Source organism: Falco cherrug, chromosome 4, assembly GCF_023634085.1.
Source record: "Falco cherrug isolate bFalChe1 chromosome 4, bFalChe1.pri, whole genome shotgun sequence".
NCBI lineage: Eukaryota > Metazoa > Chordata > Aves > Falconiformes > Falconidae > Falco > Falco cherrug.
In genome coordinates this window covers 74,769,523-74,791,474 of record NC_073700.1, presented here as the reverse complement: position 1 = coordinate 74,791,474, position 21,952 = coordinate 74,769,523, and the positions used below count along the sequence as shown (strand labels likewise).

The window sequence follows — 21,952 nt, the reverse complement described above, 5'->3', positions numbered from 1 at the left end:
AACAAGACTGGCAAATTGGTAATAATGGACGAGGAGAAGGCTGAGGTACTCAATAATTTTGACTCAGTCTTCGCTGGCAACCTCTCTTCCTACACCTCTTGAGTGGATGGACCGCAAGACAGGGACTGAGAGAGCAAAGTTTCTCCCACTGTAAGAGAAATACAGGTTTGTGACCACCTGAGCAACGTGAACACGCATATCTCATAGAATCACAGAACCATAGAATAATTTAGGTTGGACAAGACCTTTAAGGTCATGAAGCCCAACCATTAACCCAGGACTGCCAAGTCTGTCACCAAACCATGTCCCTAAGTGCCACATCTACATATTTTTTGAACACCTCCAGGGATGGAGATTCCATTACATCCCTGAGCAGCCTGTTTTAATGCTTGACCACCTGTTCAGTGATGTGTCCTAATATCCAACCTAAACCTCCCCTGATGCAACTTGAGGCTGTTTCCTCTTGTCCTGTCACTTGTTATCTGGGAGAAGAGACCAACACCCACCTCACCACAACCTCCTTTCAGGCAGCTGTAGAGAGCATTAAGGTCCCCCCTGAGTCTCCTTTTCTCCAGGCTAAACACCCCCAGTTCCCTCAGCCGCTCCTCATAAGCCTTGTGCTCCAGACCCTTCACCAGCTTCGTTGCCCTTCTCTGGACACGCTCCAGCACCTCAACGTCCCTCTTAAAATGAGGGACCCAAAACTGAACACAACATTCAAGGTGCGGCCTCACCAGTGCTGAGTACAGGGGCACAGTCACTCCCCCAGCCCTGCTGGCCACACTGTTTCTGACACCAGCCAGGATGCTGCTGGCCCCCTTGGCCACCTGGGCACACTGCTGGCCCATGTGCAGCCAGCACATGTCAACCAGCACCCCCAGGTCCTTTCCCACCAGGCACTTTCCAGCCATTTTCCCCAGCCTGTAGCACTGTGTGGGGTTGTTGTGCCCCCAGTGCAGGACCCAGCACTGAGCCTTGTTGAGCCTCATACAACTGGCCTCAGCCCATTGGTCCAGCCTGTCCAGATCCCCCTGCAGAGCTTGACTATAGAACCTGATGAGATGCATCCCAGAGTCCCCCAGAGGGAATTAGCTGATGTAGTTGCCAAGCCACTTTCCATGATATTTTAAAAGTCATGGAGTCAGATAAAGTCTCTAGTGACTGGAAAAAGGGAAACATAGCATCCATTTTTGAAAAGGGTAGAAAAGAGGACCCTCAGAGCTACCAACTTGTCAGCCTCACCTCTGTGCCTGGGAAGATCATGAAACAAATCCTTCTAGAAGCCATACTAAGACACATAGAGGAGAGGGAGGTGATTCAACACAGCCAGCATGGCTTCACCAAGGGCAAGTTCTGCCAGAACAACTTAATGACCTTCTATGATGGAGTGACTACATCAGTGGAGAAGGAAGAGCTACAGATGTTGTCTATGTGGGCTTCTGTAAGGTCTTTGACATGGTCCACCACAACATCCTTCTTTCTAGATTGGAGAGATATGGATTTGGTGGGTGGACTGTTCAGTGGATAAGGAATTGTTTGGATGGTCCCATCGAGAGGGTAGTGGTCGATGACTCAATGTGCAGATGGAAACTGGTGACAAGTGGAGTCCTTCAGGGGTTTGTATTGGGACCAGTACTGTTTAATATCTTCATTAATGACATAGTGAGATCGAGTGTAACCTCAGCAAGTTTGCAGATACCAGTCTGAGGCACCTGAGGGACTGGATGCAATCCAGAGGGACCTGGACAAGCTCAAGATGTGGGCCCGTGTGAACCTCATGAGGCTCAACGAGACCAAGTGCAAGGTCCTGTAGCTGGGTTGGGGCAATCCCAAGCACAAACATAGGCTGGGCAGAGAACTGATTGACAGCAGCCCTGCAAAGGACTTGGGGGTACTGGTGGATGGAAAGTCAGACACTTGCATCCCAGAAAGCCAATTGAATCCTGGGGTCCATCAAGAGAAGTGTGCCTAGTAAGTCATGGGAGGTGTTTCTATGCCTCTGTTCTGCTCTCATGTACTGCATCCAGCTCTGAGTCCTCAGCACAGGAAGGACATGGACCTGTTGGAGTGGGTCCAGAGGAGCGCCATGAAAAAGATCAAAGGGATGGAACACGTCTCCTACGAGGAAAGGTTGGGAGAGTTGGGGCTGTTCATCCTGGAAAAGAGAAGGCTTTGGAGAGGCCTTATTGCAGGCTTTTGGTATTTAAAGGGGACTTATAAGAAAGATGAAGATAAACTTTTTAGCAAGGCTTGCTGAGATAGGAAAAGGGGTAATGGTTTTAATCCAGAAGAGGGTATATTTAGACTAGATATAAGGAAGACATTTTTTACAATGAGGATGGTGAAACAGTGGAACAGGCTGTCCACTGAGGTGCTAGATGCCCATCCCTGGAAACATTCAAGGTCAGACTGGATGGAGCTCTGAGCAACCTGATCTAGTTAAAGATGGCCCTGCTCATTGCAGGGGGGAGCTGGACTAGATAACTTTTAAAGTTCCCTTCCAAGCCAAATTCTTCTATGATTCTATCTCATATGTAGACTTTTGATAGAGGAAATTGGTGCTATTTGTACATATTTATTGCTATAGATAATATCCATGTCTACAGGTTGCTTAAGAGTACTTTGAATTAGTGCAATTTTGGCACATGTAATAGAAAGCTGAAGAAGACATCTGGGCTTTTTTTATAAATAATCGCCAAGAATACAGAGAAGGTTTTCATAATCTGCATTTCTCTGCCAGATTTGCGGCTACTCATTCTCCAGGCGGTCTCTGGCTTCAGGAGCCACTTTTTCTATATTGCTCTCTCATTCACTGTCTCACAGTCTGAGGACCATGAGAACACAGTACTGAGGGAGAGCTTTACTTCTCATTTTGAGCATTCTGCCAGGGGTCATGCTCATCCCATCATATAGGCCTAACAAGGGTTCTCAGTATAACTGCTTTAGACTCTGGAGGAAGTAACTGCTGCTGCAAGTATACTGAGAAGCAAATCTTTTTTCTTATTCACAGTAGTGTAACTGCATTGATGTAAATAGAAGGCAGCTTTGGGGGAAAACATAATTTTGCATGCATTAAGTTAGAAAATGGCAGGTTATTATGAATTAAAGGATTTTTTCCACTTACATTTAGACTTTTTTTCCCCACAGTCTCATTCACAATGCATCCTCCAAAATATTCATCATTCTGTAATGCATTTGCAGCCGCAGGTAAAAATATAGTACATACCTCTGCTTTCTTCAGTCAGCATTAGGTATACATCTTCTGTCGTATTTAGAGAGCCTTGTCTGGATCTAAGTCCATGGACTAATGTGAGTGTTTGAGTGCCTGATAGGCTTTAGAGATTGATTTCTACTATGCTGAAAAGCTCCTTAAGTTCTAAACAAATTCACCATAGAAGGGTTAAATAAGGAAAAAAAGGAAAGTGAATTTCAGTAATTATTTTCTTGCCTGTAACCCTAACACTGGAACCAATTACGTTGTTTGTAAAATGAATTCACACAAACCATCAAAAGAGAATGATAGTTACTAGAGAACATAATTTAGACTTTATGTCTGAAACTTATGGTATTAGCTCTCTAAGTAAAGGGGAGGAAACAGCAGCAAAGGGATTTCCTTCTACTATGGTAAATAAAATCCCCAAAATACATACAGGAATTAAACATGAGATACAAAACTCAAGAACTGGCTGATAAATTTTCATTTATCAGGCTGCCCAGGAAAGTGGTTGAGTCACCAGCCCTGGAGGTATTTAAAGGACATGTAGATGTGGCACTTAGGGCCACAGTTTAGTTGTGGACTTGGCAGTGCTAGGTTAACAGTTGGACTCAGTGATCTTAAAGGTCTTTTCCAACCCAAATGATTCTATGATTTTAAATAGCTACAGATCACTTTGAAGTGTGTGATACTAATAATTTTTTGGAGTAGCTTATATTATAGTCAACCTTAACAGATTCAATATTGTTAGCAGGAGTGAATGGGAAGACAGAAAGAAAATATCCTGATATGATTAGGTTAGGGAATGAGATGATAGCAGGAGAGGGGAAAAATTAGTCCTCAGACATGCACTACAGAATTCATCTTAGAGAATGAGATGCTGATCACAGATCCAACCAGAAAGATAAATTACAGGTGACTGTTTGGAGGGTTTGTTTCTGCATGTCTTCATAGAAACTCGTGTTAAATCTGTATAGAAAGATGGTCTGATCTAGTGTAATGGGTCTTCATGCCGGAAGTATCAAGACCTACTAGTGTGCACCTGTGTATTTTCTGTGGGAGCTTCTTATTGTTCAACCAGATCTGCAAGTATTTTTGCTAATTAAACTGATTTCAGCCATTGCTGGATGAAAGTACATCCATTTGTACTGCTCATGAGGTTCCCCAAGTAAAGTTAAAACAGATGGTTTTCATGGGGGCCATTTCTGTAGAGGATAGAACAGGCACTTTGTGGCAGCAACTCACTCATCTGAAGGCCTGAGCTATTTGTGGATCCAGCATATGCTCCACTTGACCACCCATGTTTATATCAGTTCGAATGAACTTACTGTCATATGCTTCAACAAGCCGACTGCACACTGTATAATTTGATTAGACATATTCCGTGCCACTTTGGAATACAGAGTAATCCACCTAGTAAAAGCAACACACTTGAATGATAAGAAACTTGGGGCAGGGACTGTATCTTCACTGCACATCCACGTATGACCTTGCTCGTCAGGGTGTTGGGTTTGCTTTCTTAACCAGAGAAAAAACATCCTCTCATATATTTTATTTGTTTTTCCTTCTGATTTAAACAGCTTAAAGCAAAGAAAGGGGTATTACAGACCCTGTGCAAGACTATTGCCTTTCAAAACCTTCAGTACTTCTTGTAATCTTCTTCAAAAAGTATATAAGCCTTTTCCCCATCTTTTTTAATCCTGTCTCACCACTTTTTTTTTTTTTTTTCTTTGTTCTAACCGTAGCAGGTGGAATACAAAATCACCTACATATTCAGGAAAAGAGCAGGAGTCTGGATTGTCCAAGAATTCAACAGGTGAGTCCAAAGCCTCACCTCAAACTTTCTTCAATGCAGTCTTCAGACTTTCAGGGTAACAAAAATGACAGTAAAAATGACCATACGTAGATTTCATGCAGCACTTTAGATAGACAGATCTCAGGCTTCTTGTGAAACAGGTATCTTTACGATGATATCATTTTAGAAATAAAGAAATGAAGGTAAAAAGAGATGGAGTGACTTCTGAAAAGAGCATGGAGGAGGCTAAATCAGCACATACATATATATATTTATCTCATTAACTCTTTGTAAGCTCATTGAAACAAAAGAAAGATGCCAGACATCTGAATCAAGCCTAAATTTGATTTACCTGTACAACCAGTTGATTCTTGATAAATACAGTAGTGCTGAGGGAACAACAATAAATCATAAAGGATAAATCTGTTACAAACTATTGTGCTATGTGCATAGGGTTACACAAAGGACAGTTGAATCAGCAGACTGAAGTGCTGTACCAGAGAACAAGTTCATCACTAAAAAAAGTTATTTTAATATGCACTGGAGGTGTTGTTTATAGGTACCACTCAGATGCACTTTAGATGAAAATGTATGGTCAGAGCAAACAGCGAAAAATAATATGTGCATTAAGGATATTAAAGGCAGCTATATGCAGAAGCCTCATCAAATATCTCAAGGAAGTGGAATATTGGTGGGTTTTTGTTCTAATAGGATGTAATAGCTATCAATAAAAAGCACTTTTGGTTGTTTGGTTTGGGGTTTTAGGGGCTGGGTTTTTTTGGTTTTTTTTCCAGTCAAGATCAAAATATTCTCTCTCTTGCATTTGCTTAAAGTAGACTGATCTGTTCTGGAGTAGGAGAGTTAAAGGTAACCAGGAATCTAGCAACCTACAACAAAATGCCTGCTCAAAGTAAAACAGGTTTAATAAGTGACTTTTCCTTGCGGTTTTTGTCAATAAGAAAAGGCCACAAATAACTTTTGTAATCACCTGATCAAAATTTTTCAATAACACAAGACAAGGGACATCCTGATTCGCTATGTTTTAACAGATAAATTGATAAAATCAAGTTACTTTGACAAGATCTATTTTACATAAACAACATTAAATTAATTACATTACTGTTCTTTAATACTTCACAGAGTCCTGTATCAGTCATGCCAGTATTTTCCCTGGCACTAATGTCAGGATGACAGATTTTCTTGTTTATTCTTTTTAAATCCTAGCATGGCATTTTCTAGCTTCTAGCTTGATGCATCTTCCTCTAGTGCTCTGAGAGTTATTAAAAATCAACATTAACGATTAGGACAGTTTATAGCCATCTCTTTCCTTATACTTCAAAAGGTAGTCCCCTGAACCTGCTGGTACAAAAATATTTAACTCTAGATTACGTTGTTTAATATCCTTTTTAGCTATTGGTAGAGTGGTACTTCACAGTCGTCATAAACAGCATAGATGTGACTAAATCATCTGGGTTTGCTCCAAGTATAGAACAGAAATCTGTGTCGAGTAGTCCTTTTTACATCACTGCTAACAAGTAATTCATTTCTATTTGGAGCAGAAGATTCTTTATGTTCTCAATATACTCTCAGAAACCTTTTTGCCCTCACCTCTGATGACTAAAGATTTTCTTTTTGCCCCTTTTTACTTTCTCCATCACCTTTTCCAATTTTTTCACTTCTGATTTATGATCTTTACCAGCCATTTTTTCTTTCTCTCCTTTATTATAAATTTAAGACACAGAGCACTGACTTTCTTTCTAAATGAGATTAGCTGTTTATAACCTGCTTGGTCTTTTTCAGCTGTGGGATTTGGGTTCTTAAACCATCTGCCAAGTGCTCTTCAAAATTTCCTAGGTCTCTCTCATACCTTTCCATTTGAATTCATCCTCCCAGTCCATTTTGGCAAGCTCATTCACCTTTATGAAACTAGATTCCTTTAAAGAAGTGTGTGTAACAGTTTGTTATTTATACAAACACATGCAAATATTTTCTTTACATTTACTAAATACAATCATTTGGCTTTTTTAATTTCCTGCACGCCTATGTTGATCACCATAATGCTAATAACATATAGATTCAAGATCAGCTTTTTGGAGACCCACAATGTGGATGAAGTATTTTTGTGCTATTCTTGACAGAAGGGAGGCCCATGGAGGCAGCAAATTCAGATGGATGATCTGTTAATTTTAATTTCTTCATGCATGGGATTGGACTAGTGGTTTATGTTCCAGTCTATGGTTTATTTACAGGAGGAGATGAACAGATGTCCCATTTTTTTCAAAGGGTAATTCACTCCTGCAATAGCCTGGTTTAGCCTTTGATTATCTGAGACAGTCTTCTGAGAACACATCTCAGTAAATTATACTGATTAAAATAAGGTATTTCGATTACATGTATTTTCTTTTATTTAATTCTTTCCCAAATTTGTCTCACATCATTATTATGTATTCTGTGTGCTGCCTCTTTTGACTTTAGTGTCCTTTCTTCCCTCTACTTGACTTACTCATCTCTCTTCCCAGTTCAGCAGCATTTCCCTCTGAAACAGCAAAAGTGATAAGGTGCTTCCTAAGCAAATTCAGTGTGTCATGGAAAAAGACGACCAAACTGCAGAGGGAATGATGTCCTAATTTTCCGGTTTATAAAGGCCAAGATATTCTGGCTTATCCACTACCCTTTTTATTGCCATGTGCTTATAACATTATTTATTTGCAATTTGTTGTTTGTATTGTGTCCTCTTGAACGTACTGTTGTTGCAACCTGCAGTGTCTGAGGCTTTTACTAAGAGAGGGAGCTAAAAGCAAGCATGTGGTCAAGAGATGTAGTTCAGCCCACTGGTGCGTAACATATCACTGAGCTGCAACTTGACATCCTTCCATTGGAAAAGGGGTGGAAATGAGCCTTGTGCACTTTTATAAGAGCAATCCCAAACTACTTCTCCCTTTGCATGCTGAGGAGCTAAGGGAGTAACATTTAATGTCCCACTCTCCCCTCTTACCCAGCTCCAGACTATGTCTGTTTGTATTAACTCTTACACCAAATGATGCTATAAACACACATCTAGTTTTTCACATAGATGTGGACATTTTTAATATTATAAAGCTGTTCTATCACTCACTACTTCTGAAATACTTTATGTCACTTGTCAAGTTCTTTCCTGTCACTTGACACAAAAAACCTTTTAAGCAAGCTTTGCTCTACTACTCCTTCCCAGAAAACTTTTATTCCTGTAAAAGTTGCTCTTTTATTTATGCCATGGTTTCTTATTCCAGCAATCCATACTTTTCTACACCCCTGAATTATAATTATTTCTTGCAAAAAAAAAAAAGAAAGATTGTGAGTTTATGTGCTCAAATGGAACAACAATCCTCTTAAAATATGCACCAACACAGAAACAATGTGGTGATAGTGACTTTATATTCTTCGGACCAGGTGAGTTAATACTGTAAATTATTCTGGAGACAAGGAGAAGTAGGGCAACTAGATCATACATTATCATTTTAATTCCTGAAGAAATATTGCATTGTTTTTCCAAGTATTATTGGTTTAAATTTTAGAAGGAACTTGTGCAAAAATAAATAAGGAATAATGAAGTGTTAATTTCCTATAAATTTCTGTAACAATTATTGTACACTTGTCACATGCCACATATTCAGATTTACTAGGCTACGACTTGCTGTTTTGGATGTGTACAGGTCCAATTTATGACTATTTTCAAATTGCAGGCAAGAATCTTCATTTTCTTTTTAAACCAAACATAGGGACATTATGCTGTGCTAAATTTCAAGATGGAAAGGAAAACCAGAATCTGACATGGGCTATTGAGAGCCACAATTATGTCAATGAATTGAATGCTTGGTGTAACCCAGCCTCAAATGATAGAAAAGTAATGCAGAACTCAGAAAAGATGGTCATTAGGAGCTGATGAGAAGTCTGAATTTTACTTTGAAGTAAAGAACAAGATGATTTTAATCTGAATATTCTGGGTTCCTCTTAAAAGGTGAAAATTACATTCTACCTCTTGGGTAATGTTTTTGTATACAAATACTGGTAACTATATTATTTAAGAAATTGTGTTGTTTTACCCTTAAACATGATATCACTGTACGCAATAATTTCTCAATTATGATTTGATATTCACACAAGCAGATCGTTATCTGAGACTGGAGATCCGGGGCAGTTCAGAATACAAGCAATAGGTTATATTGCTTCTGCTGGATATGATTTAGTTTAGTACCTTGCCAAATCCCACAGATGCTAAATGGAAAGTGTAAATAGAGAGCAAAGTATTTAAGTGTCTGTTTTGAAGGAAGCAGGCCTTAAGAATCCATCAACATGTTAAGGGCTGAAAACAAGCAAAGAAACACTAACTACAAACATAAAGCATCCCACAGGGTTCCAGGTTATTTTTCATCAATACCTCTATACTTACACACCTGTTTAAAGAACCAGAATTTCTGCTCTGCAGGAATTTTGACATTTGGTTTTCTTTACCTTTTAGTCTTAGTGGGAGGGGTAATATTTTGAAAACTTATTAAAAAAATGAAAATTTCAAGGGCTTCCAAGTGACTTGATGTCAATGCATCTAAATAGCAATGAGACATAATGCCTTAAAAGTTATAATTTTCATCATTTATCTCAGAAATAGTGAATATGCGTGCATATGCTACAATTAATATTTTACAAGTATTTTTAAATAATACACAAGTAATTGTAGAAGTATTTTTTTTAAAGTAACACTGTCGAAGCAAAGCATTTCAATCTTTATGAACCATTTCAACCTGTCTGAAACTAAATTATGTAAACCTTTTGAACAAAAGATGGTTTTCATCTTCTCACCTTCCTGCAAAACCATTCTACTCCAAAAATAATTACTCTAAAATTCTACTCTACCTCATTCTACTCTAAAATTTCCTGATAAACAAGTGTTTAGTTGTCAGTTTGGGGTTTTTTTTTGTTCAGGAAACATTTGGTTTTTACTGTCCCAACACCTGTGATAATATATTGTTTTGGTATTCACATGACCATCGTCTATATTTCTCTAGATACTCTCTTGCGATTTAATCTGAGAAGGTGTTTAAGGAGCCCTCATATTTTTAATAGCTCCTGGTGGAGGCTAATTATTAAGAAATTGAAAAAGCTGTGAAATGATAATTAGTCTGGGTTACCTCCTTTCTTTTTCCTTAGAGACATGTTAAAAGATGTTAATTAATGCTTTTAACTAAGTAAGGATAATAAATGACTAATCTCACTATTTTTATTGCTGTCTTGGTGATGCACAGATATATTTCTGGTTTGCTTTTAAATATTTGTTTCTGCTATGAATGCCCCTTAAAGATGTACAAGGCACATTGCACAGTTCCTCAAACACAAGCATAGTTGATTAGCAGGACTTTAAAGCTCCACAGGAATCAATTGCTCAGCTACATTCCTGCACGTTAATTACTGCATGGAAGGTGCAGACAGTCAAAAATGAACAGAACTATAACAGAAGCAGATTCTAGACAGGTGTTCATAGGGCCTGATATACTTTGTGGATGCCAACGGGATTACAAGAATTATTTTTCCAGAGGAGGGAAAGATATGAGCAAGACAGCACTGTTCAAAAGTTATGCAGAAGCTGACAGAAACACAATTTTTCTGTGAACATTTGGGGTTACAAAATTTTAGTAGCAAAGCTCATTGCCCAGTATTTCCAAAAAGCTGACTATGGCACAAAATTGCCCCAGATAAAACATGTACAGCTGTGTTGTAACCTGCACAACAGGTTCCCTAATCTGGCTGAACAGTCCCTTACTCTACACAGCCTTCGCAAATATGAATTGAAGTACTTGGGAACAGACAGTAATCAAAGACAAACACAGCATCTGGCAGTGCTTTGTCCCTATCACCTCACTATGGATGCAAGACCAGTTATTCCAGATACTGATTTATCAACAACAACAAAAAAAAACCCAAATCCCAAACCCAATCAACCAAACAACAAAACCCCATAAAACAACCAAGCAAACCTCCCCCACCAAAAAAACCAACCCAACATAAAAAAAACCAAAACCCAAAAAAAGTGGAAATATGTGACCTATAAGCAACAGTACCTATGTTTGCCAGTCTTGAAGCTGGCACATGAAATATAATGTAAATCTGTATTCAGTCTTGCCTGGTTCTTATTAGTTCATGGTGAATAAACATTTTTGCATGAATGGTAACATTTTACATAGAAGCAGGCAGAAAACAAGCTGTATATTCTGTTTCTTCTGTCCACATTACTGGCTTTTAAAAAGTGGAAAAAACAACTGGATACAAACATTTAACAAGAGGACAGCAGTGCCCAATATAATTTATCTTGTTCATTAAACGATACAGGCACAATTCCAGTCTGACTGCCCTAAAGGTTAACTGAAAAGGAGAATAATAATCTAAACATAAATATTTAGGTTCTCCATAGCTATCCCATTTTCTTAAGTAGTATCTTATGTACTACATGTACTAGGATTTCAGAACTGAGAACCAATGTTGATTTTAATCACTCCTTTTTACTCAGTCTGAAAACCAAGTACGGCTGGCTCAAAACCAATTTTTATTTAAATGGAATGTTTCAGAAAGTCTTGTGTTTAAAAATTTATTTGGTTTAAATTGTAATTGCTCTGTTAAATCAGCCATAACAGAATGTTTTAATTAATTCGGTTTTGAGAATTTTTTTCTTATCCATATTTGAAAAGGAAGCAAAGTTTGAAATAATGGGAAATTATTTGAACCAGAGATGCTGAGTTTCAACCAGAATTACTGCAGCTTTTGTCCAAATATAATTAAATAAGAATAAGTTTCTTCATGTTCTGGGTGGGGAGTTTTACAACATTAAACTCTAGAACATATTTTCAGGCAGAATTTCATACTTGTTAGCTGTTTGGCACAATCATTTTTACAAATCTAATCCTTCAGATTCCTTTCTTATTTGAATAAACCATCCATTCCACTGCATCACCCATTCCTCCTGTTTGAAAAATCAGTTGTAAAACTTCAGTAATTAAAAAGTATATCCTTTGAGAAGAATGGAAAGGACAATAATGCAGGCATTAATGAAGAGCACTTCCTCCAACTGACATTCTGATTATTACTATGTCTTAAATGCCAAGACCTGATAATATACCTCTGTAATTCCTTACGTAATGAAATGCTTAAGAAATATCTTACAGTCATTGGACCATCATTAACAGCTATGAAATTAGGTGTCCCGTGGGGTTTTTTTCCAATTTAAAGAGGGTTAAATTGCTAATTTACATGCTAATAAGCATTCATTCTAAAGAACACCAAAAGTAATTCCATGGCATCTAGCATTTAACAATTTAGCTTATCAAGACATTACATTTAAAAGAAGCTCTGCATTATTTGCAAGAAGTTTTTTTGAGGGCTAATGATGAAAGGAATCTTATTATTCTAAGCAACATGTAATTTAAAAAGGATGAATTCTGCCAATTTATTTACTTTATCACTGAATAATAAGAAAGCAGCAAAGCATTGGTAGGGCAGCAGGTTCAGCAGTTCTTAATAAGGCCCACTGATCTGCACAGATTGGTAAGTTTACATTAAAGAACTGTTTCTGGTGACATTTCTTTGGAATCTGTTGCCTCGAGTCATGCCCAATCACCAGTGTGCTCAGTGGTATTTGATAATGCTGTTTTTGCTGCTCCATAGCTACTCTGGTACATGTAATGGCTGTAGTGTGCATTTAAAACATCTCTGTGTAGCAAAGCTATAAATACAAGCCTCCCCTCATAACATTTAAGAAAATATTGCATGATATTATGAACTAAGCATTCACTTTAAGATAATTTCAAACTGGCAAAATAACTGTTCTAGTAGGTACAGTGATGCCACAGAGTTATCATATTGTTTACATCCTGCTTTTGCTCATATGTTGTGCACTACTCCTTTGCTTAAATGCTGATGTCATCCTTTATTGCTTTATGTTACCTTTATTTACATTAGTTTCTGTAATGTGACACAACATGATTGTCTGTTTCACTGAACTGCTAGTATAGAATTTCAAAGATATTGGATTGTAGGTATTTTGAAGCACAGCGGCTGTGATGCAAACATGCTTTTAGAAAGGCAGGATTTCTCTACTTCTAAATAAAAGAAAGAAGGATTCAGGCCAAGAAATTTTGCTCTTATATTACCTTTCAGTGGTAAAACATGAAATTGCATATGAGCAAAAGCATTACACGTTTCATTACTTTTTTTTCAGACCCCAGCCATTTTTTATGTTGTGTAACTCCTTCGAATTATTTTCAATACAACATTTTGTGCCAACATAATATCTGTCTGTTAAATCACAGTTAAACCACGACACTGTGGTACTCTTGTTAACAGAATTAGAGTTGTGAAATGTGATTTTCATATAGCCTATCTGGTTGATTCACTCAGTTCCTGAGCTCTAAGTGGTATGGCTTAGACATTGGTGGCTCTAAGGGCCGACATTGACAGTCTCCTCCTATGCTTTATCCTGATATTTTCCCTTATTTATGGATTATTTCTTGAGGCTTTTCCTCTTGTAACTTAGTTTTCTCCCTCTTTTGTACACACCTTTCATTGTCTTCTAATTTCAGAGTGATACTTCCAGGCCCTTTTGTTCTGGCAATTTCTGTCTCTCTGTCCATTACACCTATTCCCATAATTACTTCATAAACCAACTTCTTCTCCTTCTGTTTCCCCCTCATTTCACACGATCAGTTCTTTTGTAGCCAACAGCTTCATCTGCTGCACAAGATAAATTCATTCCTCAAGTACAGTCCATCTTCAGTACTAAGTCAGGGAGCTTTCCTTAGGGGAAACCACATGCAACCTGAGACTAAAGATTTTATTAAAAAGCAGATACATAAAAGTATCTGATTAAGTTGTCCAAACTGTATTTATTCTGGTGCCTAATCACTTCCTTATTCTTGACTTTGAAAATACTATATATTTTTACTGTAATTTACTGAAACTTGGTATCCAGAAAGAAAATTTCGGCCCAATCTGTGGGAGCAACAGAAACCTGGGTCTTAAAATATAAAGTGCTTGGGAACCTTAATTATAAGCATCACAGACAGTTCTGTACCTAACAATCCAGCAGAAACCATGGGGTAATCCAGTTTGTAATCAAAAGTAATTTAGGAACAAAAGAGATGAGTAAAAATGAATCCACAAGAGCAAATTCAGAAAGAATAAGAACTTTTTAAGTTAATTATGGAAAAGGCAGTGTAAGGAAATGAAAACTATTCAGCAAGAGATTGTCAAAAACCTGCACTTCAGGAACAGTTACAGTTGGAGTGGAAGTAATTCTTGGGAGTATGAACAAGGACACACTGCAAAATCAGTATGTGTAATGAAAAGCTAAGAAAGTGTGAAGCTATAACAGAAATTAGAGAATGTAATACGTGGCATAAGCATAAATAACAATAAGAAAATCACTAGTTTCAGAATGAGCAAGAGAACAGTGTGTCTTTAAGGCAAAAAGATACTGAATCATAGGGTAGGTTATAGAAATGGATTCTTGCTTTTAGCTTTGGTTTTCACATGAAAAAAACCAAGACTTATGCCAGAAATATAAAGAGTATACTGTTTCCAAGAGAAGAGAAAGATGTACTTTAAAGAAAAGAGCAGGGAAAATTGCATTGGAATGTGTATTGTTGAAAAATGAATAAAATAACAGTTAAGAATTCTTCAGCACCAAAAATGCAAAAAATCAAGCAAAAATATATATTGTCATAAAACAGAAGTGTCTGACGAGGGGTATACAGTCATAGATGATCTTTCTAAATAATTGTCTAATGGTAATAGTTAAGACAAACTGGTAATAGATTTGCCTAAAACTAAAAATAAATGGACATTTCACTGAAATGAAAGAATAATTTGTGGAAAAATTTGAGAAACTGTTGACATATTAAATCATATTTTCAGTATTATGATTTATAAATCAATCGTAAAAAAAATGTAAACCAGCTCAGTATCCTTCATTTTATGCATTTGAATATTTTAATTTATTTTTGTGGGGCTGCTTATAGCCATACATCTTAAAAAGTTCACAATTGTTTTCAGGACGGGGCCTGAGTGCACACACATAACAGCTTGTGTATGTGACAGTTGCTTTTGAGCATAGCGGTCCGTTAGTACTTCAAAATAGGAGGACAATAATTACCACAGATTCAAAATTCTTCTATCCCTTCCACTTATAAACCAGCGGTTTGAGGGACTCTAGCATCACATTACTGTTTTGCTTGACTTCTTTTATCTTTAATACAATTCTAGTTTGGGCTTTCTTACTAGGGATGTGACGACTGTGAAAATTTTATTAAAAGTATGCATGTATTATTTAGCAAGCATCAAACCAAGGTGATTTTTGTGAGGTTACAGGAGCAGAATGCTGATGACTGCAGACAGCACCTCTCACTAACTGAGAGCAAGGAATGCTGAGGTCTTTTGCCCTTCAGGTTATTTTCTAAGGAGGCCACAGAGTACAGACCTCACGTGCAAAACCTGGCCCTAAAAAGCAGGTTGTTCTTAATGGCCAGTGTCCTGATGCAGAGAGACAGAAGCAGGGTGTGCAGGGCAGGACATTAGCCTTGTCCATGTGGGATTACAAGAGGGACAGTGGGTCCACCTATATATCAAGTTAAAAAAGCAGAGACAACACAAGCACACATAGTAGTGGATCTTCATGCTGGTTTAGCCCTTTCTGTTTGATTAGTGTGCTCTTACAGCTAAGTATATGATATTTTGTCCAGAAGAATGTTTCTTGGTGTTGCTGTGTTTGCATAATTTCCCAGATCCCAAGGTGAATTCTTTCAGATATTGCCAAACCAGTTTCCTTAGAGCCAAAATACAGGACTTAACTTTCCTCCAGTAAAAATGCAGATACTGGAAAAAACAGCGTTCAGCTAAAGATGAATGAACAAAATCTCAGCATTACACTCATTCTTGGATCTTTCTGTGTGTTCACTTATCTGTGCATTTTCTAGGTGGTGGAGGCAACGCTAGCTAAAAATGCAAGCATATTTGTTAGCTTTGATGTTTAACAGGAACTAAATCTCTGCCTGAATTAAGAGTTTAAATCCACAAGCACCATAAAGGCTTAACGGCAAGTGCCCACAGCTGTACACAGTAAATCAGACTTTCGTGCAAAAAATACACCAAAGTGCTAGTATGCATGGATTTAAATACTAAGATACAGTAGGTGAACCAGTGTAGACAAAGTTCTGTTCACCTGCTTATACAGTGCTGACTCCTTCAAGAACATGAAAATTTAGAAATTCTTTTTTCTCATATGAGAGCATGTGGCGTATTTAACTGTATGGCTAAATTTTGACAACAAAATGAAAAGACCTGTTTTGTCATCAGAAACCCCAAGATGGCAATACAGTCTTGTTTTTCTTTGCTGCTTATTTCTATCATTATCATCACAATTACTATATTGCGGTACATGGAACAGATTTGTGATTTTCTCCTTTGCTGACATCTAAAAGCCTTGCTGATTGCTAAGGATTATTTATACAAAAACTGAAAGCTCCAACTACTTCGACATTAACTGAATGGATGAATGCTATGCATGACCTGGAGGTATTAAAAGATTCCATTTAATAATGTTAACCAAATAGACATCTCTGCTCAAGTTTGGCTTCCTTTTATAGATGCACATGACTTAACAACCCTGTTAAAAAAAAAAATTATGCTTCCATATTATTTGCAGCTTAGCATGCAACATACATCCACATATATCACATTTTAAGGCAGCACCCTATATTGATTATCTACATACTAGTCACTTTCGAGTGACTTCACACTAGGACCCTTATCCTTTTCAGTATTCAGATAGTTTTGGCAGAGCTAAGGTAATCAGTTCTGATGCAGTTAACTTTTGTTGCAGAGAACACAGCAAGTGATAGCAAGCATCGCTCACCTTGATGCTTGATGATAGACACAGCAGATTTATCAAATGTGCTACTGCCTGTGACTGCTGCCGAGGACTTTATAAAGTCATAGATTCCATAGCAAAGGAAAAACACAAAGGAGAAAAGATGCTGATTTCAAGTGAGTTAGCTAGTATGTGCTCTGCCAATGAGACATGTATGCACAGGGCTATACAGTGATGAAAGATTAGGTGCTCCCAGGAAAGTCACCCACACTCCCGCCCCAGCCTTGTTAAGTATCAGGCTTAACAACAGAGAGCTCATGTATAGCTGGGTGGGAGTGCAGCTTTTCACTCAAACAGATTTTCTGAGTTCACTTTTCCAGCCTTGCACTGAAAGAAATTAATTTCCAATAACAGGTAATATCAATGAAAAACTATTATAGAGTAGCGTGTCAGGAAAGATGTTGGCAACATGAATTAAGACTAATGCTGTCAAGACAACCAAAGAAAATAAGAGCTGCTTAACGCTCAGACAATATTACTCAAAAATATATAAATCATATTAGCCCCCTCCAGGGTCATTAGAAGGGTGTTAGAAGATAATGAAGATATAGGTAGGGGAGCTCTTTGATGTTCTGTCAAAGTTGTCTTTGTATGCATATGTGTTTTTATAGATATATATGTATGAAATGCATGTAGCGTGCAGAAGGAGAGTCTCTCTGAGTATATTGCTTTAGAATAACCTAACAGAGCAGAAAGACCAGTTATGCTAACAAGGCCAGACTGTCATCATAACATTTTACAGTCCTCTGAGGACAGGGAAGGCAATGGCTGATATACCAACTGCTAAGTCCAAGGCTCAATACTTTCTGCTTTAACAAATGGTTGAAATCGTAGATCAGAAAATGGATCACAAAATTAATTTTATAAAACCATAATATTGGGAGATTAGAGTCATAATTCTTTGAATCAAATCTGTTTCCTCTGGAAGAGAAACAAAAGACTTACAACAAAGTACTCAGCTCAGTATCCTTTTTTCTGCCTTTATATCTTCTCTAAACAGCATCGCTACTTTAATATACATTTTGAAGTAGTAGCATTTAGATGGGAAATCACGTGGGAGGAGTACAGTGTATTGTTACTGAGATGTAAAGAGTCCCTTGTTTTAATTTACTCTCCATTAGAATGCTGCTTAGAACATATCCGTGCAAATGACTAAAGGAACCCTCAAATTCCTGCTGGGAAATAGAAAACATACCTTAGGAGAAAGAAGCTTTTCTGGTGGCTGCTATCCTTCCCAGAACAAACATTTTGAAACTAAGCTAACTGATTCCACAGGAAACCATAAATTAACTTGTTTTCTTTGAAGATTTCTCTGATAAAAGTAAGAATAAAGGCTCTTCTGTGACTGGCTATAAAAGTCAGAGAAAAGGGCACTCCTACACGATTTTCCTAGAGGCAAACTAATGCTGCTCCCAGACTTGGCTGAGCAGTTGAGAAGCGAGCGGGGAGAAGAGCCTGAATTACTCTGTCACATCAGGAGGGTGGCTAGCTAATCCTGCGCTAACCGAGCTTCTGAACTACGTCTGAAAGGGCAGGACAGGCTCAGCTTCTGCTGCCAGTTGATATTCTGAGTGTGCCATGCATTTCCATGCAAAGCCTTAGTTCCCAGTGCTATGTCTGGCAGCTTTTAAAGCACTAAATTTACTTAAAATTTAAAAACAGTTTTATTGCTTAAACATTCCCTTCTATAACAGAAAGCTGCCAAAACCTCCTCTCCTCTGGAACCCAATCATAGATGGTGCTGCATCAAGCAGGCTGGTTTTATTTCACATAAACTGCTCTTTTCAGGGGGAGTGTATGAAGAGGGAAGGGCACAAATGAATCCATTTGAGTTCAGATGCACTTCTGATGAGTTAAAAAAAACAGCTGAAGGGTGAAAAAATTATTTGTGTAGCAAATGGGGATTTGTAGGGATTAGAGTCACATGTTTAGGATCTGGAAAAGCATTTGTTTTGTATTATTATAACCGTTTTTATGGATTAATTAACGGAATGGTGCTGTGAGGAATTGCTTTTGATTTAATACTAAATACATTAGATGAATCTAATTTGGAGTTTGGTAATTTCGTTTGGAGTGATGGGCCAAAAATGTCCCATTAATAGCCATGGATAGCTGAGTCTGGGCTGCTTGAATTCAGCAGGATGGTTCAGCATGATGTGTAGGCACACACCCACTGTTAATGCAGTGCTGTGATAGATGCACACAGAAAATTCCAGACTGATTTACATCCTTTATAATACTGCGAAAGACAATACGATTACTTGCAGTGAAATCAGGAATTTTGCCTTCAGCACTGTTTGTTTTACTCAAAATTTATTGTCTCTAGTTCTTTGTCAGAAATACCTGCAACTTCTAAATGATTCACTTATTTGTAAGGTAGCATGTGACCCTCAAGCACCCAGAAGTGTGATCACCCACCTAGAAGACACTAATACTCAGGCCACTTGAGTGCACGCAATACATGAGAACCATATAATGCAAGCACTAGTAGAAACACAGGAAAAAGAGATACATCTATGGAACCTAGTTACATGTTCTAGCTTTGTACATGTCAGATGAGAAGATATGATCTATCACACCAGAGGCTTAGAAATGCTTGTTCCTGAGCTTTGCGAGCCATTTTCTTCGAATTCTGAAGTGTTTAGGTGAATTAATTGCATTTTCCTTCCATAATGCCAACTGAAATACGGATTTTGCTAAAACAGGAGGAAAACTGGGATGCAGGAGGGAAAGGCACCTGTGAGGCCACAGCTTAAATACTGTGTTTAATTTTGGGCCCCTCACTCCAAGAAAGCCACGGAGGTGCTGGAGCGTGTCCAAAGAAGAGCAACGAAGCTGGTGAAGGGTCTGAAGCACAAGCCTTATGAGGAGCGGCTGAGGGAACTGGGGGTGTTTAGCCTGGAGAGGAGGAGACTCAGGGGGGACCTTACCGCTCTCTGCCTGAAAGGAGATTGTAGGCAGGTGGGCGTTGGTTTCTTCTCCTATGTAAAAAGCAATAAGAACAAGAGAAAATGGCCTCAAGTTGCATCAGGGGAGGTTTAGACTAGATATTAGGAAAAAATTCTTCACCGAAAGGGTGGTCAAACACTGAAACAGGCTGCCCACCATCGTGGCGGAATCACCATCCCTGGAGGGCTTAAAAGATGCATGGATGCAATGCTTTGGGACATCGTTTAGTGGTGGAAAGGGCAATGCTAGATTAGTGGTTGGACTTGATGACCTTAAAGCTCTTTCCCAACATAAATGATTCTATTATCCTATGATTATAGGCATATAGAGGTATAATATACCTACCACGTATAGACCTGATAATATTGATACAAAACAAATGACAAAAAATTAGCATTTATTATCTTTTCTCAGGAATCTAATATCTTGTTCAATAATAGTCATTATTTTATATTATGTTCTGCATACAAGACAAAATGTATTCCACTCTGAAAAATGTTATGAGACACAATTTCAAGTTCAGAAACATATGCTTTTTTTTAAAAAAACACCTGTTTTTCTGTCCTTGAAACAGCATGACCAGCTTGAACAGCATGGTCATATGCCTTCTGCATCCAAAAGAGGAACCTGGCCCTTTGAGGAAGTGATCCTTCCCCCTCCCTCTAATTTATAAGTAATTCCACAATTAAATATATACAATTCAGTATGAATATTGGTATTGAACACCTATCTAAAATCATAGATAGAGATCTTTCGGCCAGAGTGGCTTAAAGGAAATTGTGGTGAAGATTAAAGCAATGAATATTTAACATTTTATTTTAATGAAAAACAGCATGTTAAAATTTAAAACATCAAGTGATGAATTGTCTTCTACTTCAGTGAATTCAGAAACCTCCCACAATCAATGAGGAAGGAAGATGGACTGCCGTAGCATGCATGGTTATTTGTCAGGTTTACCTGCTTGTGAGCATGGTCATAAGAATTGATGTGGTTGTCAAATTCCTGGTGTTTGTGGTACTGCTTGTCACACAGTTCACAGTAGAAGTTAGCCTTCACATCCTCCAGAGCCTTGGCTGCAGCTTTCTCCTTCTCAGCATAGTCCTGCAAAGGCAGAAGCAAAGGGAGACACTTACTAGAGATCATGAGCTTCAGCAGCTATTTTTAAATCATTCACATTAAAAACACTACACTGGCTAGGACTGCTAGATCACTGGGCTCCACCCTATACATCTAAGGAGGTTTCGGTCTTAAACTGGATTTAATAAGATAGTAGCGTTTCTTGAATGATTATTCTTGCTACTTGTTGGAGGTACTCAGTACGAAAAGCAGAGAGGAATGGGGTGCAGAGGAATACCACTGGGACACTGCCCAGCTCCTGGGCAGGGGAGCTGAGCAATGAAGAACACATAAGCCACCAGGGTCAGTCTGTTAACAGCACTCCCAGTTTGCACCAATGTGTGTCTGCTCTTTCAGTACTATTGCTCTGAAGAAAGAAACCAGTTTTAGTCAGATACTAAGGCAGATTTTCTTTTGTGCTCTGCTTTCGGCCTTCTATGAAATACTCAGCAGGGCCAGGCAGCAGCTGGCTATGGCTGGCTGAGAGTTCTCTGGAGCAGAGCCCCCTCAACCAGAGCCTTTTCCATGCCACCTCATCCCTTCCTCCCATCTGCATAAGGGGACACACCACCCAGGACACCAAAACTGAATGGAATTGTCACCCCCTCAACCACAAACCGCAATCACTGATAAGAGTACTTGTCCATGTCCAGGCTTAGGCAAACACAGCTGAAAACAGGGAGAACGCCATCAGTTCATACACAGTGCCCCTGCACGTCTCCCTAGTGACTCATGTGGGTGCCCTGGAGAGTCAGGGACGTTGTTTGCAATATAATATATTAGGTAAAAAGAGAAAACTTAAAACATAGGACCCAAAAGTTACTGAGCTCCAAATAATGCACTGAGGCCTGATATTCAAAATTGGCAGTAGCCTTTACCAACCTGTCCTTTTACAAGTCCTTCTTTACATTGTTATTATTACAACGTTTTC

General features: G+C 38.3%; 1 protein-coding gene across 1 annotated transcript in view; it reads right to left on the bottom strand.

The window, feature by feature from the left end:
* The window catches only part of ZNF804B (zinc finger protein 804B), a 74,824-nt gene that overhangs the window by 15,538 nt on the left and 37,334 nt on the right, over positions 1-21,952 (bottom strand). Inside the window, exon 2 of the mRNA XM_027800170.2 lies at positions 20,863-21,006. Within this exon, the coding sequence (XP_027655971.2) occupies positions 20,863-21,006 (144 nt within the window). The remainder of the gene's footprint in view (positions 1-20,862; positions 21,007-21,952) is intronic.